The sequence below is a fragment of the Ochlerotatus camptorhynchus genome, unplaced genomic scaffold, assembly GCF_037179485.1.
Source record: "Ochlerotatus camptorhynchus isolate MF236.1 unplaced genomic scaffold, CSIRO-AGI_Acam_v1.1 ptg000551l, whole genome shotgun sequence".
Lineage (NCBI taxonomy): Eukaryota > Metazoa > Arthropoda > Insecta > Diptera > Culicidae > Ochlerotatus > Ochlerotatus camptorhynchus.
Genome location: NW_027041034.1, coordinates 1,236,701 through 1,251,231, shown reverse-complemented (window position 1 = coordinate 1,251,231; position 14,531 = coordinate 1,236,701). Strand labels below are relative to the sequence as shown.

Sequence of the window (14,531 nt, the reverse complement as noted above, 5' to 3'; positions counted from 1 at the left end):
AACATCCCTGCTCAATTCCGAGATTCCTTCAACCCGATCATCTCTCGTAGCTTAACGAACGTTGCAGTCGGTAATCCCTTCGTTAGAATGTCAGCTTGTTGGTCTTCGGAGGGAACATATTCCACCTGAATGCTTCCTGCCTTGATCAGGTCACGGATGAAATAATACTTCACTTCCACATGTTTCATCCTTCGGCTGTCGCGAGGCTCCTCCGCAACTCGAATGCACGATTGGTTGTCCTCATAGTATGTTACCGGATGGCCAAGTCCGATTCCAAGATCCGCTAGAAGACGCACCAACCAAACTCCCTCACAGGCAGCTGTGCACAAGGCAACAAACTCCGCCTCAGTTGAAGAGAGCGACACGGTCGGCTGTTTCCGTGTTAGCCAAACGCTCGTACTTCCGAAGATCTTGAACAAATACCCAGTCACTGATCGCCGATCATTCACGTCGTTGGCCCAATCAGCGTCGCTGAATGCAGTCAGGGCAACCTCTCGATCATCACCGCGAAATTCCAGTACCAGGTTCAGCGTTCCCTTCACGTATCTCAAGATCCTCTTCAGATGTACCCAGTGCTCCTCCGTCGGACAGCTTTGGTACTGGCTCATGTAGTTCACAGATGCAGACAAATCTGGTCTGCTGGCAAGCGTAACGTACATCAGACAGCCGACTAATTCACGGTAAGGCTTGTCAGTACGTTGGCTCTCTTCTCCTTTCTGCAATTTCAGATGGCATTCAATCGGTGTGGACACCGGTCGGCACTCGTCCATACCGAACCTTTTCAGCAAACCCTTCAGATACGCTTGTTGGTCAATCCGCATAATCCTTCCGTCCACGTCACGCTCGATGCGCATCCCCAGGAAACTATTCACGGCGCCAAGATCCACCATCTCAAACTCCTTCGACAACAGCATCTTTACGATCCGGATCACCTTCAGACTGAGGCTTACAACGAGTATATCGTCCACATAAAGAACGAGGAACACTTTCTCCTGTCCAGAGCTCCGAATATACAGACACGGATCGTTGTCGCTGCGCTTAAATCCAATACTGGTCACAAACCGGTGGAACCGGTCGTTCCAGGCCCGTGAAGCTTGCTTCAGGCCATAAATAGATCGGTTTAGGCGACACACCAGGTCGTGTCCCTGCTGAAACCCTTCCGGTTGGACCATATAGATTTCCTCCTCTAATTGACCGTTTAGGAAGGCGGTCCGGACGTCCATTTGGTGGACTAATAATCGTTGCTGGTTCGCCACTGCTAAAACCGCTCGCAAGGTGTTCAACCTCGCCACCGGCGCGTATGTTTCGGTATAATCATACCCATACCGCTGAGTGAACCCACGAGCTACCAACCTTGCCTTATAACGGTCCGGTTCACCGTTCGCAGCAGGCTTCACTTTAAAAATCCACTTACATGAGATTGGCTTCCTTCCAGCTGGTAACTTCGTTAGCATCCACGTCCGATTGCGAGTCAACGAGTCCATTTCTTCTTGCACGGCCGTCTGCCATTTCGGCCAATCGTCACGCTTCCGAATTTCCTGCAGCGTATCTGGAAGATCCTCTACGAATCCGATGGCACTCAAGGCGAATCCCGCGAAGTCCATATCAAAATCCTTCTGCCACACAGGGGGTTTCCTAATACGACGACTTCGGTCGGTCTGTTCCTGTTGCTCATCATTCACTTCTTGATCTTCCTCCAAGCCTTCTTCCTCTCCAAGGTGTATGTTGTCACAGCTGGTGAATCCTTCGAACTCTTCGTCAGAAACATCTGACACTTCTTTGGTGTCACTGCTTTGGCGATCGTCAGTACCACCGGTAGCACCGCTGGCATCACTACTCAATGAATCACTCGACTCACAACGACGGATACTCAGAAAGTCACCACTCTCCGATTGCTTCTTTGGTTCTGCAACACCTTTTCCGCTGATCTTGCCGCCGACGTTCTCGTCGAAGACCACGTCACGAACGATTGAAACCTTCTTGCTCCTTGGATCGAAGACGCGATATCCGTTCTTGGCGTACCCAACGAAGATGCCCTTCCAGGACTTACCATCGAGCTTCTTCCGGTGTTCCTTGGGGATATGGCAGTATGCAACACACCCAAACACACGTAGGTTGGAGATATCAGGCTTGCTTCCACTCCACAATTCAAACGGTGTTTTGTTTCGCTCCACTGCACTCGCCGGACTCCGATTTGTCAAATAAGCAGCGGTTTCAACCGCTTCGCTCCAAAATTTCTTGCTGATTTCAGATTGAACGAGCATCGAGCGAGCCTTTTCCACCAAAGTACGGTTCATGCGCTCGCTGACCCCGTTTTGCTCTGGCGTGTAGGGCACGGTGTACTCCACCTGGATTCCCTTCTTGCGGCAAAACTTGACGAACGCCAAAACTTGACGAACGCCGGTACTCGCCACCGTTGTCACAGCGGATCCGAGAAATCCGCTTCCCGAACTGCGCCTCCGCGATGGCCGTGTACTCCTCAAAGCACTGTAGCACTTCGTCTTTCGTTGCAATAGGGTACACTTTCACAAAGCGACTCCAGTCATCAATGAAGCATACAAAGTACCTTGCTCCATGATGACTCACTGGAGTCACTGGCCCACACACGTCTGTGTGCACCAACTCGAGAACTCGCGACGAACGTTTTCCGACGTGTCCCTTATCGAAAGGCTTCCGGGTTTGCTTACCCTCGACGCACGATTCACAAATAACGACGGTGTCACCAACAATCAATACGAAACTAACGATTTTAAATTGGCTCACCACTTTAGTAGCCTATTGGTCCCAAGCAAACGATTAACGTACCCTATTCTAGTTGAAATTCTATTACTACATTATGTTTGTTTTGATTCGCTATGAAAGTTTGACAGATAACATCAGGGGTGTGTGGATTCATGCAGAACATGCAGGGGTGAGTGAAATAACTTGGGACTGCTTGGGACCGTTGTTCTGGTACTGAGTGAGCCAAAAATAATAATGATTTTCTTCGGGACCCAGTGGTCCCCAGTGGTCCCCAGTGGAGGTAGAGTTACCTCTATGGTGTCACTATCTTTCGAATTCAATGCCTTCTTCATCCCGTCGACCATTCCGTTTTCAACGAGACACACCAAGTTCTTCTGGCTCAGATGGCCATACCGACGATGCCATAACTCGTCACACTTACGAACTTCGCCGCACGAATACAGCAACGACGCATTTGCCGCCTTATCAACCGCGTAAAACTCGAGTTCGTAGAGCAAATGACCACGCTTACCGATCGCGACCACTTCCGTGCCGTTCAGAATCTTCACCGTCCCGTTTTGGAAAATTACCGACATTCCCGCACTTTCAACCTTTCTCACGGAGAATAGATTGCATCTTGCTTCGGGTACGAAAAGCACGTCCTTCACTTGGCACTCAATCTTCTTCTTACCGACTACGGAGTTCACAACGATAGTTCCGGAGTACTTCGCTACGATGCTTTCACCGTCCTTCACAACGGCAATCTCCATCGGCCGCTCCAACCGGTGAAGCTTCACGAAAAGGTCCCGATTGTTTACAATGTGTTCGGACGCGCCGGAGTCCACGAACCACTGAATCTTCTTGATTGCGCACGGATTTCCAACACTGACGAAGCACACACCCTTGCCTTCTTCCGAGAAATGAGCGGTCGGCTTCGATTTATTCTTCTTCTCCTTCTCCTTCACAGGGCACTCTGAAGCTTTATGGCCAACCTTTTGGCAGTAAAAGCACTTGAATGTCTTCTGTTTTCCCGCGGACTTTCCTTTAGAGCTGCTACCGAACGCCGCTGATTCCTGCTTCGATACAGCACTCACACTACCGGATGCATTCTGCTTGATTTCCTGGTCCAGCAGCCGGCATTTCGCAAACTCGAGCGTAAGCGTTTCGGCTGGAAGCGACTCCATCGTCGTAACAACAGTTGCGTACTCTTCACCCAGGCTCAAAAGCAATCCACAGACAACATCGACATCTTCCATCACCGCTCCGATTCCGCGCAGCTGCCGGACGAGCGATTCGTACTTCAGAAAATGTTGCTGCAATGGTCCGCCTTCGTATTTCAGTTCCTTCAACTGTCGACTTAGGTGCATCCTTTTTGCAACGCTTTTGCGCTCGAACACACGAGAAAGTGCACTCCAGATGGCCTTCGGAGTCTCATGTCCCTGTACGTACTCGATTTGGCTGTCACTTATCCGGGAGACGATGAGGGATTTACATTTGCGTTCCCTTTTCTTCGCCTTTGCCAGCTCCTTCTCCTTGCGTTCTTTTTCCGGCGCCGTGTCCGCTGCATTGACGACCAACTCTTCCCGTTCGCGTGCTTCCGTCGTGATGAATTCCAGTAGTTCATATTCATCCAGAACTACCTCCATCCGATACTTCCACGTGGGGAAGTTGGTCCCGTCAAATAGATGCACACGATGCACATCATGCGTGTCCTTCTCCTCTTCCATTTCTCACAAATTCACCTTTTCCGGTCGATAAACACTCCCGAACCGATTACTCGCGTTATTCTGGGCCCATAACCTAATGGGAAATAGGTTTGACCGTGATAAACCGGAATTAAACTAGAGAAAATTACGGAGTAAAATAAGCACGTTTATATTCTTTGAGGTTTTGTTTTGTATGACATTTCAGGAAAAAGAAATTGACAGTTGTGTACGAAAAAGGGGTTCCGACTGTAAAGTCGAATAGTGGAATTGCTACCTCTCAACAAAATCTACGGTCGAGTCTTGGATACAACCTCTTACTTTTTTTCCTCGTCGTATTGAAAACTGAGTACAAAAAACTCTCTCACTGAGTTACTGTTATTGGCCGTGTATGAACGTAAAAAGGAAATTCTCAATTCACTGCATTTCCTCAATAGGACAAAGGCACAAAAACTTGTGTTTCCTTTGTAAGATAGATGGGCATCGGATGAATTCCTGTCCCAAGTGGAAGGCCCGGAAGGAGCCAGTACGAAAGCAGCACAACAGGAAGAAGAAAACCAACGAAGAACGCAGTAGCGGTAGCAGCAACCGGTGGAAACTAACGAACTTAAATTGGCTCACTACTTGACTAGCCTATTGGTCCCAAGCAAATCGATTAACGTAGCCCATTCTAGTCGAAATTCTAGTACTACACAATGTTTGTTTTGATTCGCTATGAAAGCTTGACAGATAAAATGGGGAGTTCATGGGTTTTCCTATGTTTCGAGGGGTGCATCGATTAGCTTGGGACCGAAGAGAGCTAAGCCAAAAAGCTTAGCACGTTTCTTCGGGACCTACTAGTCTTAGAGTTATCTCTATGGTAGCAGTACGTACGCTGGTATGGTGACTGGAGGTGAATTGTCAACGGAAAACGACAATAAAGACGCAGAGGAAGCTGGAAGAAGAGGTGGTGGAAATAGACGAGGCCAAGAAAATTAGTGGAGAGGAAACAACCGACTCTCAGAAACAGCAGCCGCCTATTTCCAAGCATCGGAATGACGTGTATTACTTTAAAAAATGTATAATTGTAGACCATACGTAGAAGCAGCAAAAAGCGTACGAAAAGGAATCCAAGCGGCTGGCGCTGTGGAAGGAAACATGATTCGAAGAAATAAGGGAGTTGCGGACACGAGAGAAAGCGGAAGCAAAACTTAAGTCGCCTCCCTGGAAAGTAAGAAGAACTCATAAACAATGTTACTTTAAAAAAAATGTTAGCAATTTAAAAATTATTTGCTGGTTCTCGGTTGTGGGCCCTTTTGGACATTTGAGTTAGTAATTTCCATTTAATTCCACCACCTTATTTGCTTATTATTGACCGATAGGCGTATTTAGTCTACAATGTGAAAACTTTTTTAGTGCCTTGTACTCATACTAGACTGTTAGTGTAATACACTGGAGTATTAGTAAAAAACACTTAATTACTAATCCTTCCCTCTTTCTTTATAAGAAATAAATAAATTAATTGAAAAAAAAAAAACGATGTCTATATCTAGGGGCGTAGGTGATTGAAATGTGAATAATCCTTCAAGAGATTTACGAAAAATTGTAATTCATAAATTTCATACCATTTTCATCTTAAAATTCGATTATTTGAATGGGAATCTGAATTTATTTAGCTGACAGTTACGCGTATTTCGTCTACAATGTGCAGACTTTTTCAGTGTCTTGTACTAATGCTAGACTTTTAGTATAAGACACTGAAGTATTAGTACAATATGAGTACAAGACACTAGAGACGTCTGCACATTGACGAAATACGCGTATCTGTCAATTACAAGCAATCGGTAGTGGAATTAAATGGAAATTACTAATCCTTCTCTCTTTCTTTACACTTTGTAAATGAATTAATTGAAACAAAAAACCGTTGTCTACATCTAGGCGCGTAGTTGAATGAAATGTGAATAATCCTTCAAGAGATTCACGAAAAATTGCAATTCATAGATTTCAGACCATTTTCACCTTAAAAATCGAGTAGTAGCTTATCTGGGTCAACATTTCAAAATATTTTAAGATACATAATGAGAAGTGTAGAATTTGGGGAACTTTTTTTTTTATTTGAAATGAGCAATTCCTATTTCAAGAACATCAAGAATAAGTGTTGAGCAGTTTAAAGTGCATCACTAATCACATACTAGGACAAGCGTTGTTATGATTTTCATTCGTGTTTAAGAAAGTTGCTTACTTGTACAGAGGATTTTTAGGGGGGTACAACATTGACCGTGGCCAGTGCTCTAACCAATCAACGCTTCTCGCTTTGCACCACTCCCAATTTACTCGGTCCTTCTGGGGAATAATTTTGCTTCCTTTCATTGAGCGCGATCGATGATTATTTAGCTATCCCTTCCTTACTAACAATTTTAGACGCAGGCCAGCTTATACATTCTTACATTTAGCTTAAGCAGTTAATTTTTGCCCGTACATCACATTTTTTAATCAATGCTATATCACCATAGAAGTTACTCTAAGACCAGAAGGTTCCGAAGAAATGTGCTCAACTTTTTGGCTCAGCTCTGGTACTATCTTCGGTCCAAAGCTAATCGATGCACCCCTCGAAACTTAGGAAAATCCACGAACCCCTCATTTTATCTGTCAAACATTCATAGCGAATCAAAACAAACATAGTGTAGTACTAGAATTTCGACTAGAATGGGTTACGTTAATCATTTTGCTTGGGACCAATAGACTAGTCAAGTAGTGAGCCAATTTTTAATCGTTAGTTTCCACCAGTTGATACCACGCTCCGCATCGTCATTTACTACCTCCAAAACATGAATCCGGCGTTGAGCATTTTCATATTCGGTTGATGTATTCCACTGCTCCACATCGAGATCCAGCGAGGACTCAGGAATTTCTATAGCTTTGTAATTCAATCCTTAATACATCTGTCGACCCAACGATGGCCTTTGCTGCACACTTTGTTTGCAGGAAGGCAGCTTTCACACCTGCGTAGGATAGCGAACCCATTCAACACACATGGGCCAGGACCAATGGCTCTACTTCCCTTCCGAAGGGCCAGAGATTTTTATACCTCAGAAAAATCCTGCCGACCTCGGCTGGGATTGAACCCAGACCCATTGGGGTGAGAAAGCAGTCACGCTTACCACTACACCACCGGCGCCGGTAGGTTGTCATTAATGCAATGTAAAATTTGATATGATTTTTCATTTATCCTGGAGAGCAACGTTTTCATCGAACAAACAAAACATGATAAGGGCGCCGTGCAGACACTGAATATGGGTTAAAAACCCGCTATGTACGGCTTTGGTTACTTCCTCATCAATTAAAAGCGTCAACTCATAATTAAAACAAATCTGTATAATCTGTGTTAAACCTAGAAATCTGTGATCTGTAATACAGATTCTTGGTTCTAAAAACACTAGTACAGATTAATCTGTAGTTTTTACAACCCTGGCATATACGCCCTAGTCACGAATCAGTCCAAATATACTTGTTTGCCGCTCTGAAACGATTGTTGGCGAACAAACCAACGATCAAATGCTGCGTGATCCCGTGACGTCACAAAACAACTATGTAAACGAAATAATCCAGCCACCGCTCACGGACAGCTACGGTCTGGTGGCGTTCTCACAAACACGTTCAAACCAGCGGTGCACATTGTTTGATTTGTGACGCGAGCAAATAGAATGGGGTTGAACTCAGCTGTCACCATGCTGTCACACCGATGATCGTTTTGTAGATGTGTGTGAGTGTTTGAGTTTCACACGGCAGGTAAGGTTTTAGCCGTTTGCTTTACTTTTTTTCAGTTGCGTTCGTGATCCCGTCTGGCAAAGTGTGGCTTTGGTGTGGCGTGGCCAGACGTTGGTGATGGTGGCTTTGTTTTGATATAAATTAATTCTTCCGCACACGCTCATTATTATCTTTCTGGTTTTGAGTGTGGATGCGGTGATGAGGACAGCTAGATAAGCCATAATCGCAATTTTGTCATTTTCTACGTTTACAAGGTTAGGAAAGCAAGGCTAAATGCGCTAAGCACAGTGCCTCGAAGAAAATGAGATAAAGCAACCGACGTGTAAAATGAAGATTAGGGTGGAAGATTGACTGCCGCAGCCAGATCAATTTTCGTAAGACGGAAACTAAACCAAGGAACTCGTGTCAAGTTTTATTTTTAGTTGTAAGTATCTGTTGTTTCTTTCTCTTACTTTGCATGGGCGTTTTGTCGTTGAGGCAGAATTGAATGAAAGCCAGTAACGGTTATACAAGTAGTGTAAATGAACCAATTGTATATACATAAATTCTTTCATAGTGTAGCTTTTGATAAGAATGCCTAGTTGAAGAATAGTGTGTTGGTGAATGAAATAGTTCCTCGGATAAGATATCAGCAATCAGTGGTAGAAGACGGGTAAGGTTAACAAGTAGCAAAAATGCAACGCAACGTAAATAACTGGTTTCGGATGCATGGTTGCGTCTATGGCTCGAGTAATTTACCCCTGCAGCAGTGAATCAGCAAAGACGCTTATTGCAGGCTGCAGATGGAGAATGAATAGCTACACTGGTAACATCTGAATCGAGAAATTAAAGTTTTGAAATCACTTAGCCTTCACAGAGCTGAAGCAGAAAATCAGCAGGGGCAGACGAGTTTGCAATCTTTAATAACTCGTCATCAGAAATAATAACAATGATGGACTTCCCGAAAAAGTCCCATCACCGTAAAATCTCGGCGCATCAACGTTAACGGCATACTAATTCAATCGCCCGGATCGCACTTCGTTTTCAGTCGGCAATGCATATGTTGGGTGACAATTGCTATACATCGGTGGCATTGGTTAATGGAAATTGATTGAATTGTAATGTAATTAAATTGCAATCCACTCGTTTTGATTTGACCGGCACGATACAGATAAGTGTACAGCAGACGCTTCAATTTGCAGTGAACAACTTGAACTTGATCTTCTTCATCTTCATTCACGATAACTTGATATGCGCCAGTGGTTCATGCTTGTATTGGTATAGAAGGTATACGCTTTTACATTATAAATATCACAATTCTCGCGGCACTTTTCAAACAGACCTCATTAGAAGCTGGATTGGAGCTTCTTCCATCGAACTTTGACACACAGTAGCACAGTAAAATATCCGGAAAAATCTTCACACAGCCGTGTCAATCCAAAGAGAAAGTCGATGAAGAGAATGGATCATTGTAGATAGGACCTATTGAAAAGTGACGCGAGAACTCGGTGTCAATAGCCATGAGAAGGGGTGTGCTAGAAGTGTGCCTCTTTTGAACTACCGGCGCTGATGATGGTAGTAGATTGCATAGATCGCGCTATTTTTAGGCCTGCCACAATGAATACTAATGGACAGTCTTGCGTTGCACTCGGTAGGACAGGGATCAGAACAGGTTATGATGGTAGTAGTGGTGGAAAGCCAATGATTGCGATGTGCAGAATAGCCTTATTTCAGAAGACACTGACCTATGGTAACATATGCGGTTCGTGTGGAAGGAAGGCAAACTCGATGGTTATTTTGTAAACATCGCGATCATATGGTAGGGTTCGTTATGTTGTTTGGTTTGATTCGTTTGATTCATGCACTTTCGGTAGGGATACCACTTTAAATATTAAAAAGAGTTGGGGAACTTTTTAAATTCAGTGGTTTATCAAGAGATTGCTAAAATGCACTGTCAGTGGTTTTTAAAACCTGGCATTAGATAACATTGCATTTGAAATCAGCTTTCTTGATATTGAAACTGGGACAAACGAGAATGTGGGGTTTTTTTGGAAGGGTCAATATAGATCTCTGAATGCTTACTTGTTGGAGATTATAGGAAACCTTTAAAATACTTAGTTTACCAAACCGTTAACTAAAATGATTAACTTCAAAATTCTACCATTACCTTTTCTAGATATATATCAACCATGGACTTCCTCAAGCGTTGCTTCATTAAACGTCCCTCACCAGAGGACCTGGCAGATGGTCTGGAAACGGCACCGGAGTACACCGCTCGGTGGAACTCCATCAGAATCATCTACTACACAATGTTTCTGATGTCGCTGGGATTTAGTATAATTTTAACTGGAGTTTGGCCATATCTAGATAAGGTAATCTCACTGCAAATCCTTTGCCCCTCTCCGATAATCAATGTTCCGTTTTGTATTTCAGTTAGACCCCGGAGCCGGTAAGGAGTTTATGGGTTGGATTGTCGGTGCCAATCCGGTGGGGCAGATGATCTTCAGCCCCCTGGTTGGCTGGTGGAGCAACCGGCTCGGCTCGATCCGACTTCCCCTGTTGTGTTCACTAGCACTGTTCTCGATTGCCAGTGGGATCTACTCCACGCTGGAGCTGTTCACCTCACACCACAAGTATTGGATGATGTATTCACGCTTCCTCATCGGAGTCAGTTCTGCCAGTATTGCTGTCTGTCGGTCATACCTGTCGGCGGCTACCAAAGTTCGGGAGCGTACGGCAGCCGTATCGATGGTGTCGCTCGCCCAAACGCTTGGTTTCATCGTAGGGCCAGCGCTGCAAGGTGTTGTTACTCCTCTGGGAGATCATGGAGTGCCATTGTTTAGGGATAAGCTATATCTGAACATGTACACCGCAACCGGTTGGATCAATGTTCTGATGGGTATCATGAACTTCTGCCTATTTCTGCCATTCTTCTTCAAAGAGAAGCGGATAGCCGCCAGGGAAGCTATGGTTCAGCAGGGAAAGGAATCGGAAAAGGAAACCTGGAAGGCAATCAAGCCGGACTACGTTTCTGCTTGGTCGTTGATATTTGCGTTCTTTATTTTAGTATTCAATTTCGTATTTTTGGAAACGTGAGTACAATTGTGTGTGCGAGCTTTAAATATGATTTATGAGATCGATTTCATTGCAGTTTGGCAACTCCACTGACTATGGATATGTTTGCGTGGACCAAAGTTGAAGCTTTGTACTACATGGCTTGGGTGATGGCTGTAGGAGCAATCGTCGCCAGTGCCACGTTCGTATTAATTGGACCTCTGTGTAAAAAGTTTCCCGAACATAATGTTTTACTGTGGGGAGGATTTTTCCTCATGGTTTTGGGTCGAGCTGTCTACGTACCGATGAGTGATAGTCCGCCAAAGTTGGCAATTCCTCTGAATAAAACCTCTTTGCAACATACAGCACCGTATGTCTATGCGTCTAACTTTACAGAGGTTTACTCCAACCTCACAAGGGTTGAGTTTGATGAGATTTCCACAGTGTTTGACGCCGCTGAAGAATCTGAACTATTAGGATGTCCAATCACGCAAGAATGGTGCAAAACGACTAAGGGTATGACCATCAGTCAATTTCTGATTGGCTACGCATTCACAGCGATCGGTTACCCAATCGGAGTGACACTGATTACGACGATTTTCTCTAAGATCCTCGGCCCTAGACCTCAGGGAACATGGATGGGTATCATGACTGGTTCGGGATGTCTGTCACGAGCATTGGGACCGGTATTTTTGTCAACAATATACACTAAGCTGGGACTGTATTGGACATTCGGATCAACTGCCGTGATGATGTCAGCCACAATGCTATGGCTTTGGTTGGTGCGGTGAGTTTTAAACGACTAAGGTGCTTCTTTATATTTCATGTGCTAATGGTTTCACATTGCAGGGATCGGTTAATACCTCCGGAGTATGACATTCCCACTGCGGGACAAGAACTTCAAACGGTGACCAGTAAGAAGGATCCTGGCGGAGTGGACCCGTCGGAGCTGGAGAAACTGAACGGCACTGCTGCTCAGATATTGGAGAGACCGGATGCGATCGTAAAACCGAGCTGAGTCTGATATTCATAGCTTTACGCATAGACTAAGGACTATAAATTAAGTTGACAGTTGTTTTGCACCAAAACTCAGACGCACACAAACCTGTTACGTATTTTGAGTTGTAACTTATACCATTTATACAAAGCGATGTGATACTTACACAAGAGGATCATTCAGTGTTAGTTCAAATATATGTCTTGCGGCGTGGACAACGTTTTACATGTAACACATGCTTCGAATAATCAGTGTGATTGCCCTTCCTCCGAGCTTTGTCAGATCCATAAAATGTAAATAATGGGAGCTGATATAGGGGGTAATCTTTATCAGTGAATGGTCACTCAAATAGATTTCAGTATGTCGAAGAACGTTACACAACATGGAACTGTTACCTAAGTGGATGGCTCTTGAGCAGCCGGAAAGCGATCGAGCCCTTGGTCTGGAATCACCAGTGCAGTACAGGGAACGATGGATATCGATCCGCATTTTCTATTTAATTGGGTTTTTGCTCTACTTTGCGTTCAATTTAGTGATAACTGGATTGTGGCCATATTTGAAGATTGTGAGTGCTTTTCGCCTTGTGTGAAATCAGTGAATTTTGAATCGTTCTAATCCTACTAATTTCAGTTGGATCCGGACGCTGACAAGACCTTTCTTCCCTATCTGTTTGCTATGCCTTCGATCATGCAGCTGGCGTTTAGCCCGATATTTGGTTGGTGGAACAATAGGCTTCCGTCAGCTCGTGTTCCTATCGTTATTGCGCTGGTTGCGTTCGTTGTCGGTCATGTCGTTTACGCCGTACTTGAAGATATACCCATCTATCGAAAGGAAATTCTTCTGCTGTCACGAGCCGTTGCAGGATTAGCTACCATAACTAGCACTATATATCGAGCTTACATATCGTCAGCTACGACGGTTGCGGAAAGGACACAGACCGTATCGCACATAAATCTTGCTCATACACTCGGTCTGTTAGCAGGATCAGCACTCCAGCCAGTTTTGGCCCAATTGGGAACAGATGGAATTGTTCTGCTGGGGTTCATTCGATTCAATATGTTCACATCAATGGGATGGATCAGCGCTGCACTGGGGTTTATCATTCTAATGTTGATGATGCCCTGCATATTCAAGGATCACCATATAGCGGTTAAAGAAATTGCGATGCAGAATAGTGATGCTGGAATGGATAAGGTGTGGATTCCTGACCGTGTACGCAGTCATCCCATAGCCTTGACGCTCGTGGCGTTTGCTTTGGTGATGTTTGCTTTCAAAGCAGAGCAATCGTAAGTATTGAAGTACCAAATCTCGCTCTAGTATTGTCTGTTTCGTTGTTTATAAAACACAGTTTCGAAGTGGTTACGAGAATAAGGATCTCACAGCGAAACATCTTAAATCGGTTTTATGTCAGCACTGCTTTCACAATAAACCGTTAGTATAGATAGTTAATGCTAAGAAGCCCTTAACATAGCATTGGCAATGCATGTTAATACTTTGACAGGAAAACCACATGGTCAGTATGATGATTGAAGAGCTTTTGAGTGAGTTGAGTTATTTCCTTTTTCATTATAATTGTTTATCTTTTGGCAGATTCGTGCCAACTACTCAAGCACCACTGGAACTGAGCAAGTCTAAAAGTAGTGGACGAAACACACGTATTTGTCAAAACATAAGCAATTATAACGGAATTAAAGGGAAATAACTAAACTCCCTCACAAGTTCTTCATAAAGGATTATTTTAAGAGGTGTGACAAAATTGAAAGATATTGAAGATAACTGAATACATGTCTCGATCTACGTTATGTACCGTAAAACGGGGGAAATTTGATCACTTTTTACCGATAAACCTGAATATTTTTTCATCCCTATGTTTGGCATACCAACAAATACCTCTCAAACCTAGGAAATGCTTTTTCATAAAGTTTTTAAATTGCATGTTTGGTTTATTTTTAGAGTTAAAATTAGATCAAAAATGCAAATTTTCAATACTGAGGTGAAGTTGATCATGCAATGCTTTTTCAGAAGAAAGCAGTTATACTTGATTTGTGTTCGCTGAAGAATAATCTGGTGTTAACATTTCAAGATAGCGGCGCCGGTGGTGTAGTGGTAAGCGCAGGCCTGAGTTCAAATCCCAGTCGGCGCCGCCGGAATGTTCAGAGGCAAAACATCTCTGATCACGGGATCAAGGGAAGTAAAGCCGTTGGTCCCCTGTTCATGATTTGATGGGTCGATAGGTAGAGTCCAGGTGTGGGAGCTGTCTCCCTGGCGTCGGTAGCATTGGTGCTCAGCACGGAAAACAAGATCGACGGAAAACAAATCAAGGAAAAAAA

At 44.2% G+C, this 14,531-nt stretch overlaps 2 protein-coding genes across 2 annotated transcripts; both read left to right on the top strand.

The window, feature by feature from the left end:
* Positions 1–8,252: 8,252 nt before the first annotated feature.
* On the top strand, positions 8,253–12,419 carry LOC135713369 (major facilitator superfamily domain-containing protein 8-like). The gene is made up of 5 exons (XM_065236474.1): positions 8,253–8,595; positions 10,327–10,522; positions 10,584–11,242; positions 11,302–11,991; positions 12,054–12,419. Exons 2-5 carry the CDS (start codon positions 10,340–10,342, stop codon positions 12,220–12,222), a joined length of 1,701 nt encoding a protein of 566 aa, XP_065092546.1. The 5' UTR covers positions 8,253–8,595; positions 10,327–10,339; the 3' UTR covers positions 12,223–12,419.
* Positions 12,420–12,478: 59 nt separating this feature from the next.
* LOC135713371 (major facilitator superfamily domain-containing protein 8-like) lies at positions 12,479–13,491 on the top strand. Its single transcript, XM_065236475.1, has 2 exons — positions 12,479–12,766; positions 12,832–13,491. The coding sequence occupies exons 1-2, from the start codon at positions 12,584–12,586 to the stop codon at positions 13,489–13,491; spliced, it is 843 nt and encodes a 280-aa protein (XP_065092547.1). The 5' UTR covers positions 12,479–12,583.
* The last annotated feature ends 1,040 nt before the right edge of the window (positions 13,492–14,531 follow it).